Source organism: Narcine bancroftii, chromosome 13, assembly GCF_036971445.1.
Source record: "Narcine bancroftii isolate sNarBan1 chromosome 13, sNarBan1.hap1, whole genome shotgun sequence".
Lineage (NCBI taxonomy): Eukaryota > Metazoa > Chordata > Chondrichthyes > Torpediniformes > Narcinidae > Narcine > Narcine bancroftii.
The window spans coordinates 43,514,874-43,541,782 of NC_091481.1; the positions used below are offsets into that span (position 1 = coordinate 43,514,874).

General features: G+C 42.7%; 1 protein-coding gene across 1 annotated transcript in view; it reads right to left on the reverse strand.

The window, feature by feature from the left end:
* The window catches only part of cfap54 (cilia and flagella associated protein 54), a 1,315,566-nt gene that overhangs the window by 465,663 nt on the left and 822,994 nt on the right, over nucleotides 1-26,909 (reverse strand). The window contains exons 13-14 of the mRNA XM_069909968.1: nucleotides 17,366-17,460; nucleotides 6,944-7,081 (exon numbers count right to left, since the gene is read on the reverse strand). Of these exons, the coding sequence (XP_069766069.1) occupies nucleotides 6,944-7,081; nucleotides 17,366-17,460 (233 nt within the window). The remainder of the gene's footprint in view (nucleotides 1-6,943; nucleotides 7,082-17,365; nucleotides 17,461-26,909) is intronic.

Here is a 26,909-nt window from a genome sequence, read left to right on the forward strand (position 1 = left end):
TTCCTTCTTTAAATTGGCATTCAAGTCTTTTGGATCCATGTACACACGTAGGATACCGTTCTTCTTTTTGACACACACCATTGAATTCACCCATTCTGTGGGCTCCTCCACTTTCTTTATGACCCCTAGTGCCATCATTTGGTCGATTTCCTGCTTGAGCTTTTTTTTTAGCAGCGCTGGAACCCACCTTGGGGTATGCACTCCTGACTGTGTGTCCTCTTTTAACTGCAGAACTCCAAACCCCTTGAAGATGTCGAGAAATTGAATCTTTATTTCCTCTAAGCTGTTCTGTGCATGGTCTCTGTAAATGTGGTACACCCTATTGACTAGGTTTAAGCTTTGTCACCAAGCAGTAAATTATGTCCACCTGTGAACCTGAGGTTGTGCTCTTTAAATTTAACTTTCATCTTGAGTTTACATGTACCTTTCGTGTCGATGCTCTGTCCATTGTAGGCTTTGGGCAGTACATGATTTCCATGGATGTATGGCATTATCTTCATTGCCCTGATGTTACACTCAGAGATCAAATTGACCTTTGTCCAGCTTGAAAGGAATATTTGTTCCATTTCTATGCAATGACACAATCCATTTATCCTGCTCGACGCTGTTCACTTCCTGCACCACCATGCCCATGAAAAGTGTATCACTGAGAGCAATTTCTTCTATAGTGTGTAGTGTCTTCTATAGTGTGTCCACTTTTACTTCTGTTTAGTTTCCCTTTGGAAAAACATTGCTTTGCATAGTGATTCTGCCCTTTGCATTTGTTACAGATTTTTCTATAAGCTGGGCTTTGCTTTGGCTCATGTTGAGTGCCACATTGTTTACAATTGAATGTCTCTCCATCTTTTTGTTGGTTCCTGTATCACATTTTTTGTTTGTATACATGTCCAGACACTGTGGCTATGACTATGCCTTCATTTTCACTGACTTTTACACTATCTCCGAATTTCTTTGCATTCTGCAGAGCTAATTCACTGGCGTGACATATCTTCACTGTTCCAACTAAGTTAAGTTCTATCTCACACAGCAACCTCTCTCTCTCACTTTCTATCATTAATCCCAAACACAATTTGATTATGAATCATTCAATCTTGCAGCAAATCAAAATTGCATGTTCTTGCTTTTAATTTTAAGTCTTTTAAAAAGGTATCAAAGCTCTCTCCTGCAACTGCATGCACAAGCAAAACACATATCTCTTGAAGGTTTCATTTTTCTTTGGTGAACAGTGTTCATCAAACATCTCGATAACCTTGTCAAATTTGCTCTAGTCATCTGCCTCAGCAAAAACAAATGTGTTATAAACCTTTGGAGCTTGAGGTTCCAGCACAGTAAGTAGCAGTGCAATCTTCTGAGCATCCGGTTCACTATCGATTCCAATGGCTTGCAGGTACACCATAAACCTTTGTTTAAACAGACTCCACACATGGTTGACATTTCCAGTCCTATTTACAGCAACTTTGAGGGATGTATGACACCAAGGGCTCTCTGTTCATCTACAATCTTAAGTATCTGACCATTAACCCTGTTATCTGCCTTCAGGTTTGACCTTCCAAAATACATAACCTCACACTTATCCAGATTGAACTCCACCTGACACATTTCTGCTTAAATCTGTATCCTTTTGTAACTTACAACAGCTTTCAGCACTATCCATAACTCTCCAACCTTGGCATCATCTGCAAACTTACTGACCCATTCATCCACTTCTTCATTTTGGTAATTTAGATAAATCACAAAGAGCAGGGGTCCCAGAACAGATCCCTGCAGAACTTGACTAGTCACTGACCTCCAAGAAGAATACTTTCAATTCTACTCTCTGCTTTCTACAGGCAAGCCAATATTTAATTCGCACAGTCAAGGATCCATGGATCCCATGGCTTATGACTTTCTGAACAAGTCTCCCCTGCGGGGACTTTGTCAAATGCCTTTACTATAATCGATATAACATCACATCTTCTTCCCTGCCCTCATTAGTTTTTTTTGTTACTCATATAACTTAATTAGGCTCATGAAGCACAACCTTACCCTCACAAAGCCATCACCGTGAAGACTGGACTTCTCCAAATGCTTGTAAATCCTGTCCTCAAGAATTCTCTCCAATAGTTTGCACACACTGACGTAAGACTCACAGGTCTATTATTCCCAGGATCCTCCATATCACCTTCTTTCAACAAAGGAACCACATTTGCCATTCTCCAATCCTCTGGCACCTCTCCTGTGGTCAAGTAGGATGCAAATATCATAGCTAATGCCCCAGTTATCTCTTATCTCCTTTCTCATAGCAACCTGGGGTATATCTGGCCCTGGACACTTATCAATCTTAATGTTTTTAAGAATATATAGCACTTGCTCTTTCCTAATCTCAACATCATCCAGCAGTCAAGCTTTTCCTATTCTGACCTCAACTTGATCAAGGCCCTTCTCTCTGATGAATTCTGAAGTCTTCATTATGGACCTCCCCAACCCTCTCTGCCTCCAGGCATATGTTGCCTCCTTTATCCTTAAATGGCCCTACCTTCATTCTCATCATCCTTCTGTTCTTCATGTATGCTTAAAATACTTTGGGGTTCTCCTTATTCCTACATGCCAAGGATTTCTTGTGCCCCCTTCGAGCTCTCTAAAGTCCCTCCCTGGCTACCATAGAATTCTCATGAGCTCTTCCTAAATCTAATATATGCTTACTTCTTCCTCTAAACTAGTTGCCTCACCTGTTTTGTCAACTATATTTCACTTTTCCTCTGATCATTTCCTTGTTTCAGTTGGACAAACCTATCCTAAACCCAGCACAAGTGGTCCCTAAACATCCTCCATGTTACTTCCGTGCTTTCTGCTGTGAACATCTGTTTCCAATTTACTCTCCCTTGTTTCTGTCTCATCCCATCATCATTCACCCTTCCCCACTTCAACAATTTCCCATTTCGTCTTTCTTTTTCAATCTTTTTATTGGTTTTTGAGAAAATAATAATTTTAAATAGATAGATACATATGATATAAAGTTCAGATAAAAATAAATTAAAAATTAAACAACAGTAAACAATAAACATATGATCCATGTTGTCGATAAATAAGGAAAAGAAAAAAAGAAAACCTAGAACTAATCTAATTTCTAACCCCATCCTATTATTTGAGCAATGACAATCAGAACCAGGTGGCTAATTTCAATACTAATAGTTCAAAAAATGAAAAGAAGAAAAAAAATAAATTAAAGAACAAAAATAATTGATCTATAAATTTTGAAAATAATTGAAAAAAGAACCCCAAAGAGAAGAAAATGTAATACTTGTTTTAATAGTTTAACACCTAATTTTCTCCAGAGAAAGGGATGCCATCAAATCCAATAACCATTGTGTATGTGTGGAAGGGACAACATCAAAGCAGAACGAGCCTCCCAGCAATCAGGGCAGCAAAAGCAACTGCATGGAATTGAGATGGAGTCAAAATTAAGTCCATTGGTCCACTCACTCCAAAAATAGCAAAATAAAAGGGCTCAGAGAGAGATTTATATCAAGAATTAAACATAGTACAGTAAATATCTTTCTTTCCAATAGTTTCAAAGGGAGGGACATTGCCAGAACATATGATATAAAGTACCTTCCTGAGTTGCACACATACATTTAGAGGATATATTGGGCTAAAATATAGCTAATTTAAATTTTCCCATTTTGTCTGCTCACTATGTGAAAGCACAGGGAGTTGTGGTCACTCTCACTGAAATGCTCCCCCACTGAGAGATGGCGTCGGCAAGTGCAACGACAATGGGCGCCTCCTGTTGGAGCTCTGCGCAGAACAGCGGCTTGTCATTACAAACACCCTTTTTCAGCAGAGGGACAGCCTTAAGACCACCTGGATGCATCCCCGATCCAAACACTGGCACCTCCTGGACTACATCCTGGTGCGAGAAAGTGACAAACAAGATGTGCTCCACACCAGGGTCATGCCTAGCGCGGAATGCCACACTGACCACCGGCTGGTTCGCTGCAAGCTCAACCTTCACTTCAAGCCAAAGCCCAGGAACAATAAAGCCCCCAGAAAGAGGTTCAATGTTGGAAAACTGCAGTCAGACGAAGCGAGAGGAAACTTCCAGGCAAACCTCAAAGCAAAGCTCGACGTTGCAACCCGCCTCACGGACCCGTCCCCTGAAACCCTCTGGGATCAGTTGAAGACTACCATACTGCAATCCACTGAAGAGGTACTGGGCTTCTCCTCCAGGAAAAACAAGGACTGGTTTGACGAAAACAGCCAGGAAATCCAGGAGCTGCTGGCAAAGAAGCGAGCTGCCCACCAGGCTCACCTTACAAAGCCGTCCTGTCCAGAGAAGAAACAAGCCTTCCGTCGCGCATGCAGCCATCTTCAGCGCAAACTCCGGGAGATCCAAAATGAGTGGTGGACTAGCCTCGCCAAACGAACACAGCTCAGCGCGGACATTGGCGACTTCAGGGGTTTCTACGAGGCTCTAAAGGCTGTGTACGGCCCCTCACCCCAAGTCCAAAGCCCGCTGCGCAGCTCAGACGGCAAAGTCCTCCTCAGCGACAAGATCTCCATCCTCAACCGATGGTCAGAACACTTCCAATCTCTTTTCAGTACCAACCGCTCAGTCCAAGATTCCGCCCTGCTCCAGCTCCCTCAACAGCCCCTAAGGCTAGAGCTGGATACCACCCTGGATGAGACATATAAGGCAATCGAACAACTGAAAAGTGGCAAAGCAGCAGGTATGGATGGAATCCCCCCAGAAGTCTGGAAGGCTGGCGGCAAAACTCTGCATGCCAAACTGCATGAGTTTTTCAAGCTTTGTTGGGACCAAGGTAAACTGCCTCAGGATCTTCGTGATGCCACCATCATCACCCTGTACAAAAACAAAGGCGAGAAATCAGACTGCTCAAACTACAGGGGAATCACGTTGCTCTCCATTGCAGGCAAAATCTTCGCTAGGATTCTACTAAATAGAATAATACCTAGTGTCGCTGAGAATATTCTCCCAGAATCACAGTGCGGCTTTCGCGCTAACAGAGGAACCACTGACATGGTCTTTGCCCTCAGACAGCTCCAAGAAAAGTGTAGAGAACAAAACAAAGGACTCTACATCACCTTTGTTGACCTCACCAAAGCCTTCGACACCGTTAGCAGGAAAGGGCTTTGGCAAATACTAGAGCGCATCGGATGTCCCCCAAAGTTCCTCAACATGATTATCCAACTGCACGAAAACCAACAAGGTCGGGTCAGATACAGCAATGAGCTCTCTGAACCCTTCTCCATTAACAATGGCGTGAAGCAAGGCTGTGTTCTCGCACCAACCCTCTTTTCAATCTTCTTCAGCATGATGCTGAACCAAGCCATGAAAGACCCCAACAATGAAGACGCTGTTTACATCCGGTACCGCACGGATGGCAGTCTCTTCAATCTGAGGCGCCTGCAAGCTCACACCAAGACACAAGAGAAACTTGTCCGTGAACTACTCTTTGCAGATGATGCCGCTTTAGTTGCCCATTCAGAGCCAGCTCTTCAGCGCTTGATGTCCTGCTTTGCGGAAACTGCCAAAATATTTGGCCTGGAAGTCAGCCTGAAGAAAACTGAGGTCCTCCATCAGCCAGCTCCCCACCATGACTACCAGCCCCCCCACATCTCCATCGGGCACACAAAACTCAAAACGGTCAACCAGTTTACCTATCTCGGCTGCACCATTTCATCAGATGCAAGGATCGACAATGAGATAGACAACAGACTCGCCAAGGCAAATAGCGCCTTTGGAAGACTACACAAAAGAGTCTGGAAAAACAACCAACTGAAAAACCTCACAAAGATAAGCGTTTACAGAGCCGTTGTCATACCCACACTCCTGTTCGGCTCCGAATCATGGGTCCTCTACCGGCACCACCTACGGCTCCTAGAACGCTTCCACCAGCGTTGTCTCCGCTCCATCCTCAACATCCATTGGAGCGCTCACACCCCTAACGTCGAGGTACTCGAGATGGCAGAGGTCGACAGCATCGAGTCCACGCTGCTGAAGATCCAGCTGCGCTGGATGGGTCACGTCTCCAGAATGGAGGACCATCGCCTTCCCAAGATCGTATTATATGGCGAGCTCTCCACTGGCCACCGTGACAGAGGTGCACCAAAGAAAAGGTACAAGGACTGCCTAAAGAAATCTCTTGGTGCCTGCCACATTGACCACCGCCAGTGGGCTGATAACGCCTCAAACCGTGCATCTTGGCGCCTCACAGTTTGGCGGGCAGCAGCCTCCTTTGAAGAAGACCGCAGAGCCCACCTCACTGACAAAAGGCAAAGGAGGAAAAACCCAACACCCAACCCCAACCAACCAATTTTCCCTTGCAACCGCTGCAATCGTGTCTGCCTGTCCCGCATCGGACTGGTCAGCCACAAACGAGCCTGCAGCTGACGTGGACTTTTTACCCCCTCCATAAATCTTCGTCCGCGAAGCCAAGCCAAAGAGAAAAGATGTGAAAGCACAGGGAGTTGTGGTCACTCTCACTGAAATGCTCCCCCACTGAGAGATCTGCCACCTGACCATATGGGTTGGCACAGCATCGAGGCCGAAGGGCATGTACTGTGTTGTATATTCTATTTCCAACACCTTCAGTTTGAATGTCAAATGGTCTGATGAATCTCCTCTGAATTCTTTCCAGTACAATCACATTTTTCCTGCAAACACAAGTTGATAGAAATATAGGTAGAATAGATTACAGGAAAAATTAGTGGGGAAATTGAATTACTCTAAACAGCATACATTATGGCCACTTTCTCTGCCGTTAGGGAATATGGAGCCAAACCAAAGATGGATACTGGGCAAGATATTCCTGGTTCTGTGAAAAAAAAACAAGAGCAGATGCCAGAACCACCCAAAGAAGATTTCAGATTTCTTTTTTGGCAGTGTTTTCCAGTCATCATGACCCATGTAATCAAATCTAACATTAGCGGTTGCACATACCCTCTCAAAGCCTTCTACCTTCTTCAGGTATTTGGTTGTACCACTCATTTTAAAGATGTCTCTCTGCAGAACAGGCTTGTACTTCTGCCACAAGAAAAGAACTGCATCCACAACCATGTCTACATCTGGAACAGAAGCCTAGAATGGATTAAAAAAAAAACCTTTAGCATGGTTTGATTTACCTTTCACATTTTTTAAAATTTGATGTGGCATGATAGTTTGAATTAATAGTGCACACCTTTCACTTGATATGGATACATTGGGAACTTCACAAAACGAAGCCTCCTTCTTTTCCTATTTATTGCAAGGTTATTTTAATTTAAATAGTCTTGCACATGGAAGTTATTCCTCAAAGGGCATCAAATCTATGATGCATAGCCAAGCCACTGTGGTTAAAAAGCCATGTAGCTGCAACATGACCAGAGTGTGGCTCATGATGTAATGAGATAGTTCATGAAAATTACAACCAGTTGTACACACATTTTGCTATAGCTACAGATGGACGTTACATTTACAACAACAACATTCAACTCATTCTTCCACCAACTTCCTGGGCTTTTATTTTGGAACAATGTTCTTGCCTCACTTTGATGTTTATATTGTGCACTAGCAAGAGGTAGAATTTCACCCCATTTAAAACAAATGTAAAATGTGCTCTTGGATTTATTTGATCTTCAAAGTAACCAAACAAAAATATAGAAATGGAAAACTTTCTATTTATCTCAAACATTTTAAAGTTATTAATTTCAAAAACAGAAAATGCTGCAAAAACTGTGTGTTAGGTCACATCCTTGATTCGAAACCACATCTCATGTTTCAGGTCGGGGAGAAGACAAAAGAAGTTTGTCAAGCCACAGGGAGGGTGGGGATGATAGGATAAAACCAGGGCAAACAAGGTTATCTGGTAAGTGAGCACATGTACAAGAACATAAACATCGTTCTTCAAATTATTCATTATTTATTACAAAAATTACTATATATGTACCACACAGAAAATATATTTTAATCATTCTTTCAATTTCATATTAATACCTCATACCTTACTATTGTGTATTCACTACCTTCTTATAGTCTGACTTAGGAGAGACCTAAGCATGTGGATGAACAGTTCCCTGAAAGAGGCAAGTCATATGGACAAGGTGGTGAAGAAAGCATTGGCATATTTGTCTTCATCGGGGAGAGTACTGTGTACAAAATTTAGTGAAATCATTTTTAAGCTCATAATTTCAGTATACTACCATTACCAGTACCTACTGTAGTATTGTGCACAAGGCCACAACTGTACTCTACCTGCTGGGATCACAAAACCTTTAACCACAATTTCACATTTGTGGTTAAAGTCACCCTCAATCTTATGATTCTCATGTCAAGGAGCCAGGGAAGAATTTCCAGCCCCATCCTGTAAACGAGTGTACAGGGTTTTAGCCTCTTTGTTATCCATCAATAGATATGTTGTCAAAATCTGCAGACAGGCTTTGGCCTGAACACACCTGTATTATTCTGAGGATAATATGACACAGAAAACAATACACAGGTGAATACAGTCAATTAACCAGATGCAGAATAAAATTGAAGGTTTCTGTATTTAACTCGAACTTAGGTGCCAATGAATTATGTGACATGCAATACAGCAGATCAGTTGTTTATTACACCAATATTATAAATTTTGTGTATTATTTTCCAAATACAAGCAATCATTACAGTGTGGATCATAAAAAATGTGCTCATTCACTGCTGAACAGAGAAGATTCTTGCTGCACTCTCCAAACATAAAGCAAATTCTAACCAAAAGGGTCTGAGTTTTGGACATTCCCAATTAGAATGTAAAAAGGTACTTATTTCTTTATTATAGCTAAAGCATTTATCTGAAAAATTAGAATTTAATCCATTTAATTTTTGTGGAGTAATTGAAATTTAAAAAATTATATTGTACCATTCTGTAATGGACATTAATTGTATTAGTCATACTATCCTGACAAAGTTCTGACCAAGTTTTCTCTTGAGTATTTATTTTTAAATCATTCTCCCATCTTTGTCTTGACTTATGAACTCCTCGTTTATAGATACCTTTTTGCAAAGTTGTATACACAATTGAAATAAACTTTTTAATAGTTACATCTGTTATTAATTGTTCAAAATGGCTTTGCTCTGGTAATACCAAACCTAGACCCAAATTGTCTCTTAAATATGCCTTTTACTGATAATATTGTATTATTTTGTACTCCATATTTATTTTTCAATTGTTGAAATGTCATTAAGGTTGTAAACAATTTTTTATTGTCTTAATTCCTTTGTTAAACCAAATATTAAAATATTATTATTTATTGTGTGAGAGAGTATATAGATATGTTTTGGGGAGATAAATTGGGAAAGGTTTGTTAGAGTAGGTCACATACAAATACTTTAAAACAGATCTTATTTGAAATACTGGAGCTCTGCTAATGCAAGACATATTGGCTCCACAGCTTTTGCAAGAGCTTTGGAGAGTGCTCAAGAGACTTCACTAATGGATTGTTGTTTACAAAAGGCAACAGATGAAAGATCTTGTTGGAGCCACAGATTGTCTGGAGATGTTCTAAGAGGGTCATGTGTTTTTTGTGTGTGTGTGTGTGTGTGTATGTGTGTGTGTGTGTGTGTGTGTGTGTGTGTGTGTGTGTGTGTGTGTGTGTGTGTGTGTGTGTGTGTGTGTGTGTGTGTGTGTGTGTGTGTGAGAGAGAGAGAGAGAGAGAGAATTCTATAGTGTTACAGCCAGCAGAGGCAGCTGGGACTGGACCAGGACAAGCTAGCAAGCTTGAGGAAAGCCCCATTTTGGAAGACGCTTGGTCAAAGCCCTTGTGGTTCATGCAAGAGAAGAGGACTGGCTATCTAATGTTTCACTTGGAATAAGAGAAATAAAAAGGAACTCGATGAAACCTTAGAGAAAGAGAACCCTAAAGGGGAAAGTTTCATCAACAAGACACTGGAGTGGCTGATTAAAAAGGAATCAATTGTGGATGTCCTGCAACAACGTATCTCTTTCCAAAAACCAACAAGAACCTCCCCGAGTGGTAACCATTTATCTTTCAAGCACCAAAGCCTGGTGAACTTCATAAATGTTAAATTCTGTGCACAGTATAAGAATTGCCTGCAACCAGTGAACTTGGAGGAGTGAGAAGTGAGATTGGACTGTGAACCAAAAACTTTTCTGAACTTACACACACATTACATATATGTGCGCTTAGAATTAGAAGGGGGTTAAGTTAGGTTAGTTAAGTCAATAGTGATAAGTTAAAGTGTGATTCTGTTTTCATGTTTAAAGATAATTAAAAGCAACTTTTGTTTAAGTAACCATTTGTCTTAGTGAATAGCTATTGCTGCTGGGTTTTGGGGTCCTCTGGGCTCGTAACAATTGTAAAAGGAATAACTTGATTCTGATTCAATATCATTGCTGGTATCTGAAAAAATCTTATTCCCATTTCCAAATATATTTTACTCCATATTTTAAAAAAATGTTTCAACAAAGGAGTATCTCTATCTCCAATAAATAATTTATCATTCCATTTACATAATAATTCTCTGATTTATCTTCTATTTTATTAATTTCTATCTAAATCCATGCTGGTTTCTCTCCCTGTTGAAAAAAGTAGAGAGAAACCTCAGTTGTGCTGTTCTATAATAATTTTTTTAAAATTTGGTCATTGTCATCCTCCTAATTCAAATTTCCATGTTAATTTTTCTAATGCAACTCTTGCCATTTTTCCTTTCCAAATAAATGTCCTTAAAGTTCTTGAAAAAATTTTGATGGTATAAATATTGGTAACATTTTAAATTAATATTGTACTCTAGGAAATATATTAATTTTTATACAGTTAATCCTTCCTATTAGAATTATAGGTAGTTCCTTCCATTTCCGTAAATCTTATATTTTCTTAAGCAATGGTATATAATTAAATTTAAATAAATTATGTAAATTATTATCTATTTTAATACCTAGATATTTAATTGCATCTCTCTGCCATTTAAACTGACTTTCCCTTTTACATTGATTATAATCTGCTGTAACTGTAGGCATTATTTCACTTTTATCACAATTTATTTTGTAACCAGATTCTTTTAATCTTAAATACAATTTACTAAATGACCTTTCTGGTTCAGTCAAATATATTATAACATCATCTGCAAATAAACTAATCAAATAAACTACCTGCCGTCCGCCATTTCCAATACTTCTTGGAGGGGTGGCCTTTCAGGGTATACACGGACCACAAGCCAGTGACGTTTCCATTCTCCAAATCCTCCAACCCGTGGTCCACTCACCAGCAGTGGCACTTACCTTACGTCTTGGAATTCACAACCTTCATCTGCTACCTCTCGGACAAAGAGAACGTTGTCGCCAATGCAATCTCCAGGCCGGCTGTTAATGAATGCTACCACGACTTGTCTCAAACCCAGCAGGACGACCCTGAGACCCACAGCTATAGGACAGCGATCATGAGTCTGCAGCTCCAAGATCTCCCTCTTGATACCAATGGCACAACCTTGCTTTGCGACATCTCTACTGGCCAACCCTAACCAACTGTCCCCACCCAATAGTGATGAACAGTTTTCAATATGCTATATGGCCTTTCCCATCCCTCCATATGAACGACGGTATGGATGATATCCTCCCGCTTAGTCTAGCACAGGCTGCGCAGGCAAGTCAGCGAATGGGCGAAAACCTGCACACACTGCCAACTGCGGCACACCAAACCCCGCCTCCAACAATTTGACCCTCCAACTCGCAGATTCCTGCATGTCCACCTCGACTGTGGGCCCCTTGCCAGTCTCCTGAGGGTTGCGCTTCCTGCTTACGATAGTGGACAGTCTCTCCTGGTGGCCGGAGGCCACGCCCATCTCGGATGCCACCACTGAAACGTGCTAGGGTTTTCCTCTCCACCTGGGTCTCCCACTTTGGAGGGCCAGTGCACATAACCACCAACCAGGGGTCCCAATTCACCTCCACTCTTTGGAACATACTCTCCAAACCCCTGGGCACCCAGCTGCCCTGCATCACGTCCTACAACCTCCAGTCCCACAGACTAGTTCAGCATCTTCATCGCCACCTTAAGTCTGCACTGATGGCAAGGCTGGAGAGGCAAAAGTGGGTAGACGGACTGCCATCGGCCCTCCTTGGTATCTGCACAGTGCCGAAGGATGACCTCAAGATCTCTTCAGTATTGTTGGTCGACAGCGAACCCTTTGCAGCCCCAGGCCTATTCTTCCTTTGACCACCAGGGCAAGACTCTGGCACCTCCATCAAACTAGAAAGTCTGAGAGACAAATTGGGATCACTCGCACTTCCACCACCATTGCAATACTGACACCCAACCCCCCTCTGCTTACCCCACAGGTTTAGACACCTGTAACTATGTGTTTGTTTGGAGGGGTGGACACAGGCTACCCTCCAGTGTCCCTCTGAGAGACCCAACAAGGTGCTCCAGAGAAATGCATTTACTATCACTCTTGACATTGGAGGCAGAGAGGAACCTTTCGCCTGGACCGCCTCAGAGCCAGTAATGGTCCCGCCACCAGTACGTAGAGGTCAGCCACCAAAGCAGGAGGCCTCACCCACGATCTGCAGTTCTGGGGAGTGGTTGTGTGGCAGCGCACATAATTGCAGTGGCGAACCAACCTCGCTTGTCATGCATGGTCAGTGGGGCATCCGCGGCAAAGATGGTCTCTTCCGGGACAGATAGGAAGTACACGTATGTTCTTACATCAGCATGACGGGATGGGCACCAAATGGCCTTAAAGGCTGCAGTACAAACTTCAAAGTAAATCAACTGTGCTTAATGAGCTCACAGCCTGCTGTCTCAGTTCTTTTTACTGTGCTTACAGCATAACCTTTTGTCCACAGGACATTTTTAATTGGATTAAATTCCTTTCTTTTCTTCAACAAATCATAACTTGTATCTGGATAGAAAAAGATCTTATTTCCATTATATTCTAAAGCGCCTTGTCTTTGCTCGTCTTGCTGCCAATTCCAAAATCTTCTCTCTTACTTGATTACGAAGGAATTTATCCAGTATTGGGCACAGCTTTTGATCTGGTTGTGGTCGACGTCTTAGAGATCAATGTGCTCTTTCTATCTTAATATCTCCCTGAAATTCTTTGACTCCAAGACTTTGTTGTTGATCCCTTGTTGCAAAAATTGTCTGATGTCATCTCCTTCATCCCCTTCTTTAAGTCCAACAATTTTTATATTATTTCTTCTACTGAAATTTTCTAAAGCATTCACTTTTGGGGCCAAATGATCTTGAGCAGATATTCCCCATCTGATCTTTAATTGAATGCTCTTCAAATCTTTTTTGCATATTCACAACTACTTCCTCTCCATGTTTAGTTCTAACTCTGATTTTAATACTACAGCTCCAATTTACTTTATTTCTTTCATTATGACCTTCATTTGTCGATACAATTCATGTATATTTAAGAACTTAATAGTTTTACCTCTTCCAATTTTCAGCTGTCTGCTGCCTCTTTCTAATTCTTCTCTTTCTTCTTCTCATTGCAAAACCTCACAATCACTAAAATCTGATTCTTCATCTATTTCTTCTTTTTCTTGAAGCAGTTTATATCTGCTTCCTTTTTCTCGCGTTGCATTCATTTTATGTGTTCTGCACATGTGAGAGAAGTCCTTCGGGACCTCCGGCCTCAGTCATGACCTTCTTCAAGCAGGTTGCTACCTGTGGGACAGCTCCCAGATCCATCTTCAAGATGGGAATCTTTTCTTTATCTTGCTGTAGTTTTTGCTGTTTTTCTTGAGCCAGGAGCGGCTTTTTCTTTCTTTGGAGCCATCTTTAGGGTGATTTTCTGTTAGTTCAGATGTTATTTTTTTCTTCTATCTCTTTCCTTTTTTAACACTTTTTAAAACTTTTTTCAGGAGAGCTAGGTTTTCCAACCTGATGCTACACCATGACATAATACCCCTATAAAAAAACTTGACATCAAACAAAACTACTCACAAAATGCATACATAACTGTATGCAAACACTGCGTTTCCTCAGTTTTCAGTTATACCCTGAAACAATGAATACTTTAGAGCAGCGGTTCCCAGCCTTTTACTTTCCACTCACATACCACTTTAAGTAAGAGCGCCTCGGATGCCCCCCAAAGTTCCTCAACATGGTTATCCAACTGCACGAAAACCAACAAGGTCGGGTCAGATACAGCAATGAGCTCTCTGAACCCTCCTCCATTAACAATGGCATGAAGCAAGGCTGCGTTCTCGCACCAACCCTCTTTTCAATCTTCTTCAGCATGATGCTGAAACAAGCCATGAAAGACCTCAACAATGAAGACGGATGGCAGTCCCTTCAATCTGAGGCGCCTGCAAGCTCACACCAAGACACAAGAGCAACTTGTCCGTGAACTACTCTTTGCAGACGATGCCGCTTTAGTTGCCCATTCAGAGCCAGCTCTTCAGCGCTTGACGTCCTGTTTTGCGGAAACTGCCAAAATGTTTGGCCTGGAAGTCAGCCTGAAGAAAACTGAGGTCCTCCATCAGCCAGCTCCCCACCATGACTACCAGCCCCCTCACATCTCCATCGGGCACACAAAACTCAAAACGGTCAACCAGTTTACCTATCTCGGCTGCACCATTTCATCGGATGCAAGGATCAACAAAGAGATAGACAACAGACTCACCAAGGCAAATAGCGCCTTTGGAAGACTACACAAAAGAGTCTGGAAAAACAACCAACTGAAAAACCTCACAAAGATTAGCGTATACAGAGCCACTGTCATACCCACACTACTGTTCAGCTCCGAATCATGGATCCTCTACCGGCATCACCTATGGCTCCTAGAACACTTCCACCGGCGTTGTCTCCGCTCCATCCTCAACATTCATTGGAGCGACTCCATCACCAACATCGAAGTACTCGAGATGGCAGAGGCTGACAGCATCGAATCCACACTGCTGAAGTCCCAACTGCGCTGGGTAGGTCACATCTCCAGAATGGAGGACCATCGCCTTCCCAAGATCATGTTATATGGCGAGCTCTCCACTGGCCACCGAGACAGAGTTGCACCAAAGAAGAGGTACAAGGACTGCCTAAAGAAATCTCTTGGTGCCTGCTTCATTGACCACCGTCAGTTGGCTTATATCACCTCAAACCGTGCATCTTGGCGCCTCACAGTTCGGCGGGCAGCAATCTCCTTTGAAGAAGACCGCAGAGCCCACCTCACTGACAAAAGACAAAGGAGGAAAAACCCAAAACCCAACCCCAACCAACCAATTTTCCCTGCAACCATGTCTGCCTGTCCCGCATCGGAATTGTCAGCCACAAACGAGCCTGCAGCTGACATGGACATTACCCCTCCATTAATCTTCGTCCACGAAGCCAAGCCAAAGATGTGTTCTGTGATTAGTAAGTGATTGTTAATGAAGGTATGTGAGCAGGAAGGGAAGGTTAAGAATCACTGCTCTAGACCCAAATATTACTGAAATATTTTGCTTGAGAAAAATTGTCATTGTCCCATTTCCTTTGGAGTTATGAAACTGTGCACATAACGAATCAATTTGGAATGATTAAAACAGTGGTTTTCAAACTTTTTCTTTCTACCCACATACCACCTTAAGCAATCACTTACTAATCACAGAACACTTATGGCATAGGGAATATTTAAAGTCGTATGTGAGTGGAAAGTAAAAGGTTGGGAACCACTGCTTTAGAGGAAGGAACGTAATGATAAAAATTGGTAACAATTCTTGAGCATTCATGTCTACAAATAGTTGTCATCCTAATCCATTAATGTCCTCATCGTAACATTTATGCACAAGTACTTGTAACTGTTAATCCATTATCTGTGAAGAATTGGGGTTGACTTTTATGTAAAATTTCAGATATTTTGGGCAAAAATAAGGAGTTGACTTTTACATGAGATCAACTTCTACACGAGTTTACATGATAACTTGATAAAGATACAAAGTCCTGCATACAATAAGGAATAAACAGGTCAGTTAAATAAACTTTTAAGACCAGCAGAAAGGAATCATGCATACATGAGGCACAAAGATGGTGTGGTTGTGCTGGAGATGGTGCAGAGTATAGTCATGATGTTGCCTGGACTTTAGTATCACAGTTATAGGGAGATACAAGATGGGCTGGATCCATTTACCCTGTAGCAAGGTGAGCTGATAAATATATGTGAAATTCTGGGATGGATTGACGGAATAGTGTGGTGCAAAATATTAGAAAGCATAGGTGTAAGGTGAAAGCTAAGCTTCAGAGGGAATTCTGATTGAGAAGTTATTTGATACCCAGAGGGTGGTTGGAGGCAGGAATGCATGGCTTAAGAGTGGTGGGGTACAACTCTAGTCTGATCTGTGTCAAGGACCTTAGTTGAAGACTATAAATGCCAGGTATAGATTGGTTCAATATAATTTTCTCCATCACCCCACAGAAATTAAACCAATATAAACCCAAGTTATTAAAAATGTGCTTTAGGTGTGATATAGAGGTTGGTTCCTTTTTATACTCTACCTGTTTCTGCATGAAGCCAAGACCCTGCAGGTATGACCTTTGTGACATCCTAAGATCACAGGAGTCACCTTCCCAGTAGACCCAGAGCTTTGTTTTCAGGGGAACTTTACAAGTGTTGGTAGATGCTAACGAATTCCAAAATTAAATTCACAAAAACTGCCCTATGTGTTGCTAGGAAATGTATAGCAGTAACATGAAAATCTGACTCCCATCTCCTCATAGATAGGAGGTTTTCAGAAGTGAACAGCTGCATTCCACTTGAAAAGGTCACATACAGTCTTAGAAGGGATATAATACCTTCCTAAAAATCTGACACTCTTATTTAAAACATATAGGTACCTCACTGGTGTCAACATAGGATCACAATTGCTACTGACCAGCCAGCAGACCTCTGTAAAGATTTTTAAATTGTGAAACCATCATGTATTTTACTGTATGCACTGATGATGGAATTTTTCTGTTTCTTTGTTTTCCCCCCTCCCCCCCCACCATTTAATTGGACGTACAAAGGGGATGGGGTGGAGAGATGGGTTTTCTTGACATTTTGTATTTTGTATGGTTGTTGCTTGTTAAATATATTTAAAATGATAAATAAAATAATACATAAAAATAGTGGTGGAGATACTCCCATAACATACAAGAAACCTATAGACACATAACTTAAATCACCAAGGAACGAGGTAATAGACCTAATACAAGTAAGTGAGATTAGTATAGGTAGATACAACAGACAGCATTAGCATGATGGACCAAAGGGCCTACTTCTGCTGTGTATCACTCCTTGACTCTATCTTGTTTACGTGACCACCAAATGGATGCATACCTTTCCTTAATAATTTAAATCTTTAAACTTAGTAAAAAATTAAATCATTAATGCTTTGCAGTATTAGATTTCCAAAATGGTTGACATACATACCTCAAAGGGAGTACAAGTATATGCAAACATTGTTTCTGCTAGCCTCTCCAGGTCATCACACATATTGGTCGCTCCCACAGGTTGAAGTGACCCTCCTGTAAGAAACAAACAGATTCACACTGTGGAAACAGGCCCTTCAGCCTGACTTGACCATGCCAACCAAAATGTCCCATCCACACAAGTTCTACCTGCAGCATTTGGCCTATATCTCTCTAAACCAGCCATTCTCAATTTTTTTTTTGGTCATGGCCCCCTTTGACTGTGAAGCAGTCAGGTTTTGGTTTCTTCTGTACTTCTACCAACTACATAAAAAAACATTTTTAAAAATGTGTTACATGAGGTGAAAACAAGGCTAACTTAAAAGTGCTGTGGGCCCGGGGTGGAACCACCTCCTTTGATAGCCCACCCACTGTAAAATAATTATGTTCCTGTTAAATCTCCCCCCCCCCCCCCACCCCCCAACAACTTAAACCTATTTCCTCTGGTTACAGATTCTTCTACTCTGGACAAAAGACTCTCTGTGTTCACCAGATCAGCCCCAGCCTGCTCAACCTCACCCAATAGCTCAGGCTCCCAAGCTCTCATCAATCTTCAATCTTCTCAGTCCCCTCTTCAGCTTGACAACATCTTTCCTGCAGCACAGTGACCAGAACTCTCTATAGTGACTTGAAAATTGATTATGTAATTCTGAGCCCTGAACACAATATCTTGGGACATCCATTCAAATCCCCAGCTGTGGAATACAAATTCAGTTAGCTAAGGTTTGAATTGAAAGGTAGTCAGCAAAATGAAACAAATGTATCTTTGTAAAACCTCATTTGATTTACTAATATTTCTCAAGGAATAAGTTTTGACCTTAACTACCCTCTCAAAATGAATCATTGCTCAATGATAATAAAATGGTTCACCATTTTTTTCTTGGGGACAAAAAATACTGTTCCTGTTCCCATTGTCCATAACTGTGAATCAACAAAATACATATTATCTATAAATCTGCTTTGATTACACCTACCTCCAAAGAGGTGGCATCAGTCATTAAAATATTGTAAATCTTCAATGGATAGATTTGGTTTCATAGAATATCGAACATGATAGCTCAGAAACAGACCCTTTGAACCAAGGGTCTGTGCCAAACATGATGAACAAATCAAACTGAAACTCTACCTATCCACCCCCTTCATACTCATGTGTCTATCTAAATGCTACTATTATATCTGCTTCCACCACTTTAAAGAATACACTCACTCATTTTTTTCAGCACAAAATGGAATCACCTCTCTTTATTCCTCCAGACACAACACTGAATTCTTCATCCCACCAAACACCACCCACCCAGCTAGATCCCTCTGATCGTTTTATTGGCTCTCCGCCACACGGGTGCTCTTTCTTTTTCGATCTTTTTATTAAGTTTCAGATTAATAAACACAAGAATGGGGAGTCCATTAACAACGATTAACATATACAAACACAGACATCGAGCAACATATGTAAACTGAGCCCTCCCAATCTCTTAAAGGCCAAACATGAAAAGTAATCAAATTTTATTACAAAAATATCCCCCTGACTGGGAAATAAAACAAAAGCTGGATTGCCATGTTTCAGCAGTTAAACAATTATTTTGTGGTTAATTCCACTCCTCTCCACTCACAAAAAAATTGTTGAAAAGGGAAAGGATCAATTTACATCATATGAAAATGTTGAATAAATGGCCTCCATATTTCTTCAAATGTACCCTGAAGGTTCAACAGTACCACTTCTAATTTTTTCTAAATTTAAACACCCTAGAGTTTGAGAAAACAATTGAAACGTAGGAAGTGGTTTAGGGTCTTTCCATTTGAGTAGAATGGATCTCCTGACTATTAAAGTAAAAAATGCAATCACACGACAAGCAGTTAAGTGGCCAGAGTCCAGAACTGGTCGTCCAAAACGTGAAGTAATTGGATGACGTTGTAGGTCAATGAGCAAAACTGGTGAAATAATATCAAAAATGTCAAACACACATTGAAGAAGTGTTAACTAATTTGAGAATTTTTTTTCCCATGTCTCTAGAGTAAAAGTATCTGAAGTTCTCTTTCCCATTCATTTTTAATTTTGTCAGAAATCACTGAATGTATTTTCAGGATCAAATTATAAATTTGTTGCTATTAAACTCTTCTGAAAAGGGTTGAAACATAAAGTTTTAATCAGTCTGGTGTGGTATCGGTAAAATAGATAAAATAACATTTAAAAAGTTCCTTATCTGTAGATATCTGAAAAAATGTGATCTCGACAACTGCTCAAAAGACATGAGATAGTTAACCATAAATACATCGCAAAAACATACTATTTATTCCCTTCTTATTCCATAAAAGAAAACCTTGATCAAATCTTGATGGTTGGAAGAAAAATATTAGATAGAATAGGACTTGACAAGATAAATTTGTTCAATCCAAAAAATTTACAAAATGGAAACCATATTCCTATTGAACGTTTAATTATTGGATTCATCATTTGTTTACACAATTTAGTGAGTGCAAAGGGGAATGAAGCCCCTAAAATAGAAGCCAATGAGAACCCCTGCACAAACCTGTGCTCTTTGTGTCCAGAAAATTACACACAGGTGATCTTGACTCTTCTCCTCCTGCATCTGAGATCCATCACCACCTATGCAACTTTCTGAACTAAATATTCCCGGGCGTTTCCTCCAATACGTCATCAGCATCCACCGGCACCGCTCCCGAAACAGGTCAGTGCACAACTGCAACAGCCCCTGCCACTCCCACCACTCAGCCTCTGGGCCATGCAAGGACGTGACTGATTGGATGTGTACACTTCTGTAACGGTCTGGAGGGCTGACAGTCCAGCCCAACCTCGTATGATTCGGCAAGACAGGTGGTGTACACTCTGACTGGCAGGGATGTGACTGTTCCTCCGACTCTGGCACTGACAGACAACATGGATTGTTGATATCTGCCAGTTTCAATCTGTCAATGTCGCTTTCCCATTTCCGTAAAGCACAAAAGTCTTTGGGTTGCATTGTAAGACCTCAAAAGGCCCATTGCAAATGGGCTGAAGTGGTTTGTGAACAGCATCATGTCGAAGAAATACATGCATACAGCTCTGTAAATCAGGTGACACATGTCACTTAGGAGTAGGTCTGAATAATCTCAAGTTTTCCTGAAGATGGTCAACACAACTTGCTGGATCATAGAGCAGTGTCCCTGGTCTCGGATTCAAAGACACGCCGGACAAAGTAATTGTGGTGCCATATATATATAATCTCTGCCTCTGAACAGCCAAGATCCTCCTTGACAGCAGTACGCACGCCAAGGAGAGCCATAGGCAAATGATTGCTCCGTATAGAAGCATCACCACTGCTTTCAATTGTCGATGGAAACACTCAACGAGGCGGTTGGTCTGCAGATGGTAAGCCATAGTCCGAATACAGGTCGTGCCCAAAAGATCAGTGAGAGGTAAATTATAATTACCAGGTTTACATTTGCTTTTTTAAACAATGGAATGACGTGAGCTACCCTCCAATTCTCTGGCACCCCACCTGTGGCTAAGGAGATTTTAAGTATTTCTGCCAGAGCCCCTGCAATTTCTATACTCGTCTCCCTTAAGGTCCAAGGGAAGATCTTGTCAGGCCCTGGGGATGTATCTACCCTGTATAGGTTCCATCATCTCACTGCTTATTCTACAGGTGCCTAACCTTTTATCCAGGATTGTTGGGACCCGACACCTACCATTGTTTGGAATCTTCCGGATTTTGGAATTATTTTGATTTTTGTCCCTTTAAAATGACTACCCGAGTCGTGCTGCCGTCTCTTTCCCCCCAACCTCACCCACCCAAATCACGTTGCCATCTCTCCCCCCTCCTCATCCGCCTGAGTCATGCTGCCATCTCTCCCCCCCCCCTCACACCCATCCAAGTCACACTGCCGTCTCTCTCTTCCACCCCCCCCATTCCCACTGCTATACCAGGACCAGGGAAATGGCCCCCCTTCTTGGTTCCCCTGCACTGGCACAGCAGTTTCAGCTGCATAGGGGATTATAGGTAGCGACGATGGCAAATGATCCCGTATTAAGCAGCTGTCAGACCAACTGAACACACCGCGATGCTGGATGTACAGAAGTATACGATGATTCAGAGGCACTTATAAAGTAGCAGAATGACACAGGATATTCCATTGTGAGTTGGGCGAGGATCATGCACAATGAGTAGGGTACTTATAAAGTAATGATACCACTAATTATTGCTGGGGTACATGACAGGATACATGGGAGTTGAACGAAGGCCGCATTAGGTTATGTTTGGCGCCAAATTCCATCTTTGATGAGCAGATGTCAACTACCAAAAAAGTGCTGTTTTTTGGAGGTTGTTGTTCTTCAGAATCCCGGATAAAAGATTAGGCATCTGTACTTACTTCCCACTACTCTGTGCCTGTTTCTTGAGTGAATTCTGATATAAAATAGAACATTTAAGATCTCCTCCACTGAAACACCTTAAGATGCAAACCAAAGATCCACAAAAGCACATGTGGTTGTCTCCGCAGAGATGTCAGTGACAGGAATGACCACCTGCCACCTGGGTTGTTCGGTCCTCATATGTGAACAAATAGAATATTCTCTTGATGGTGGAAGCTGGCCTACCAAGTCCAGGTGCACATGAGGAAAACGGGAATCCAGAACAAAATCTCCCAGCTTGGATTGACATGGCAACCAGGTCCTTGCCCACAATCCAATGTCCCATTTAACATGAGGACAGGTAATGAGTTCCATAATCAGTGTGATTGATGCTCTTCTACCAGGATGAGACAGATTATGAAGAGCCTCAAAAATCTCACCACATTGGTGAAAGCCCTTGATCTTCCTGTGGAAAAAAAAATCACAGACCAATGTTTCACCTGATTCATCCAGGCTCACATGTTGTAGATGGAGACCTGTGTGCTCTGGGGTTACCGGATGAGACTGGGATCAGTGTGCTGTGCATGAGGCCTAACAGTGAAATTCATGGCAGTAGTTGTATGCAAGGCATCAATGTCACACCTGGACAGGGCATCAGCCACAGTGTTCTCTCTTCCTTCAGTTATGTCATCTGTCTGAGGAAAATTGTAAGATAAAGTCCAAGTGCCAAATTTCCCGTGGCAAGTAGAGATGTGTGCTTGTATTTGCGGTAAAAGTTTCACTGCAAGATAGATAGCTAGGAATTTTTGACCAAACATACTATACTTTGCCTGAGATGGTGACATGGACTCTTTCTTACACTACTTCCATGGCACTGATCAAGGCTGCTTTCTTTAGACACTGCTTCTTGTAGATCCTCAATGGAGTGAAGTCAGATGCCTGTGATGTCGCAGGCCGAATTAACAACCCTCTGGAGTTTTTTCTGGCTCTGAGCGTTAGCACCTCTGTATCAGACATTGATGCAACCAGCCAGTAGGCTCTCCACGGTATATCTGTAGAAGTTTCAAGAGTCTTTGGTGACATACTGTATCTCCTCAAACACCTTACAAAGTATAGCCACTAACGAACCTTCTTCATGATGGCATCGACATGGAGGCTCTAGGACAGATTCTCGGAGATGCTGACACCCAGGAATTTGAAGTTCTTAACCCTCTCCACCACTCGATGAGGACTCGATCATGTTCTCCTGAAGTCCACAATCATCTCCTTGGTCCTGCGAATGTTAGGTGCCTGGTTAGTGGCGTGAAACCACTCAACGAGCTGATCTAACTTCCTCCTGAACACTTTCTCATTGTCGTTTGTGATTCTGCCAACCACTGTGGTATCATCGGCAAATTTGTATGTTGCATTAGAATTGTGCCTGGCCACAGTCATTGGTATATTATGAGTAGAGCAGTGGGCTAAGCACACATCTTTGAGGTGCACCTGTGCACCTCAGTGAGGACGAAACGTTGTTTCCAATTCATTCTGACTGAGGTCTTCTGATGAGGAAGTAAGGATCCAAATGCAGAGGGAGGTGCAGAGGCCCAGGGTTTGGAGCTTCTTGACCAACTGTGAGTGAATTACAGTGTTAAAGGCTGAGCTGTAGTCTATGAAGAGCAGCTGTATGGATGAGTTCCTTTTTCTATGTGATCCAGAGCTCAGTGGAGAGCCAGTGATATTGCATCTGCTGTGGAGCAATTGCCACTATAGGTGAATGGCAGTGGGTCCAGACCTTTGACTAGGTAGGTATTAATTCTGGCGCCTCTACCACAACTATCCCAACCAGCCGACGGGAGGAATTCTGTTGGGCGTAGAGCCTGGGTCTGCATAGTCCGTACTGCCATTTGCTGCTCCAACTTAGTTATCTTTGGTTGATAAGGTGCAGTAAGCAGTTGTTCCAGCTCTGTTTGCTCCTGCTGACTAGGGAGAGTAGCCAATGCTTCTATCTTCCTTGTGGAGGTCGTGGATGTAACGAGGTTGTCATGATCTGCCAAATCAAGGGTGGATGCTCAAAATACACTCACCCAGTGCCCTTGAACTTGACAAGATAAACCTTGGAGGAATCTCAGCTTCCAAAAATCCCCTTCAATAGAGTCCAACCCAGCTAGCCAGCATCACCTTGTCAGCATCTGGGACGGCTGCATATCACCTAGCAGGCAACTCGGCAATACGAGTCTCCCGAGATAGCTGAGTAGACTGCAGAATAGCAGCCTGAACATGTCGTATGGGAGATTATCATCCAGATCCACTAAAAGATCCTCCACTTCACAGGCAATCTGCTCTGGAAGATGAGCCGCAAGTAACTGAATTCTGTCTTCTGATTTTTCATAATGAGGTCGGAGAAATGTGCCTCAAGGATCATGAATCACGCTGATGCATTATTAATAATGCATTGACCTGCCCTCGTGGTGAACCTCTAACTTGACCTCCACACCTGCTCTTGTAAGGGGTTTATCCTCATCCTCTTTCCATTTTAACCTGGAAGGTGCTGTGAACACTCAGGGTCACTACTTGTAGCAGAAGTAATTTACTCAGTTTACGCACAGTTGAAAGAATAAACTCACTCATTTATTCAGCAAAAAAATAAAGTCGACTCTCTCTTCCACTCAGACACAACACTGAATTCTTCATCCTTCCAAATACCACCCAGTCAAACCTCCTGCGTCTGAGATCCATCACAAGTATGCAGCCTTCTGAACTAAGCCAAGAATGCAAGCTATTACCCCTGTGCATCGCCTTGGTTATGTCAGCTTCAGCACTGCTCCCAACGCAGACAAAAAGATCCAAAAGATCCACATAACTCCTACCCTATAAATCAGAGAACACTCTGGTAAACCTCTTCCGCTCCCTTTTCAAGGAGCTGCCACATCGTTCCTGTAATGGGGTGACCAGAAATGCACACAGTATTCCAGGGGCAATCCAAAAGGCTTTCATATACTGTAGCTGCATCATGACTTCCTCTGCCCATCAATGCTTTTCTACGTTCCTCTTACATTGGACCTCCTCAAGTGCAACACCTTGCCCTTGTCTAGATTAAACTCTATCTGCCATTCCTTTGCCCATATCTGTAACTGATCCATATCTTGTTGTATTCTTTGATAGCCCTTCACACTGTCTAAAATATACGTGTGTATGTGTGTTTTTGTTATGTGAGTGTATATACATATACACAGTATATACACAGTATATATCAGAACTCCCTTAGCTTCAATATAGCTATGGAAATGGATCAGTGGAAATTTGGCTGTGTGGATAAAAAAAATGGGCTTGTAGGAAGAAAGCAGAGAGTAGTAGTGGAAGGAAAGTATTCTGCCTGGAGGTCAGTGATTAGTAGAGTGCTGCAAGGATCTGTTCTGGGACCCTTGCTCTTTGTGATTTTTATAAATGTCTGATGAAGAGGAGGAAGGATAGATCAGTAAGTTTACCAAAAAGTCTGTAGGTCCTGAACCCCTGACCGGGCGTAGTGTGGCGTGTTTGCCAGAGGAGCTTTCAGTGTTAACCGCGTGCGTGGTGAGGAGGCAGCCATCTTATCGACTACCGCTCCCAACCTCTACACCCTGGCCCATCGCGCTGATGATGTCACTTCCGCCTGCCACGACTCCACTTCTTCCTTCTTCTTCAACGAGTGCTGCATGGTCAACATGGAGGTTGCCATCTTGGGCAGACCTCCCCACCAACAATGACGACGGAGAAATGCCTGTCCTGGTATCGGTAATGCTGAACCAAATCAGCCCTCACCCAATCTCGAACTCCGTAATGCAGATCGAGGTGAATGGGCATAAGATGAACTGTCTTTTTGATAGCGGCAGTACTGAAAGTTTTGTTCACCCCGACGTGGTCCGCAGACTCTCCCTTCCTGTCAGGCCGATGAACGGCTCGGTATCGATGGCAGTGAAGGACCAACAGACTTGTATCCGGGGATATTGTGTAGCATCTCAGTCAGTGGGGGAGGAATGTTACAATGACTTTGTACTGTTGATTATGCCCCAGCTCTGTGCGCCGATCCTCCTGGGCCTCAACTTTCAGAGTCAGTTCAGGAGTGTGACGATGGCATTTGAAGGCTCCCAACTGCCGCTGACCATCCATAGCCTCCAGCTCTTAGACTCCCACCCCCAACCAAGCACCCAGTCTCCGGCATCATCCTGTGGTCTCACCACCTTACGGGTGGCCCCTCCATCACTATTTGCAAACCTCACCCCGGACTGCAAACCGATCACCACCAAGAGTAGGCACTATAGCACGGAAGATATGCAGTTCATCCAGGCTGAGGTTCAGCGACTCCTGGCAGAGGGTATCATAGCTCCTAGCACCAGTCCCTGGAGGGCGCAGGTCTTCGTGGTCAGAGGGGCGGGCAAGGCCCGGATGGTAATCGATTACAGTCAAACCATGGGGGAGTCACGTGATGGAGTAGTGGCCGGTAGGAGAATACCAGCCCTCTCCAGAAAAGAAGACAACAGTTAAACCATCAACCGCTTCACCCAGTTGGACGCGTATCCACTACCCCGGATATCCGACCTGGTCAATAAGGTCACGCAATACAGAGTTTTTTCGACCATTGACCTCAAGTCGGCTTACCATCAACTTCCCCTCCATCCAAGCGATCGAATCTACATGGGATTCGAGGTCGATGGAAAACTATTCCACTTCTGTAGGTGCCTTTAGGTGTTACTAATGGTGTCTCTGCTTTTCAGAGGGTAATGGAACGGATGGTGGAGGAGCACAAGCTGACAGCAACGTTCCCATATCTTGACAATGTCACCATCTGCAGACACGACCAGCAGGACCACGACACTAATGTCGCCAAGTTCTTGCATATGGCCAAGTCCCCAATGTACAATAAGGACGAGTATTCAATACGGATCGCCTGGCCCTGCTTGGATGCGTCGTGGCACATGGTGTCATTGCCCCAGGCCCTGACTGCATGCGACCACTCATGGAGCTCCCCGTCCCAAACACCCTGAAGGCACTAAAGAGGTGTCTGGGGCTGTTTTCCTATTACACACAACCCGCCACCAGCTATAAGCCCAGGGGTAATGGCCAGGTGGAAAGGGAGAACAGCACCATTTGGAAAACGGTGCTCCTGGCCCTCGGGTCCAAAAATATGCCAGTGTCCTGC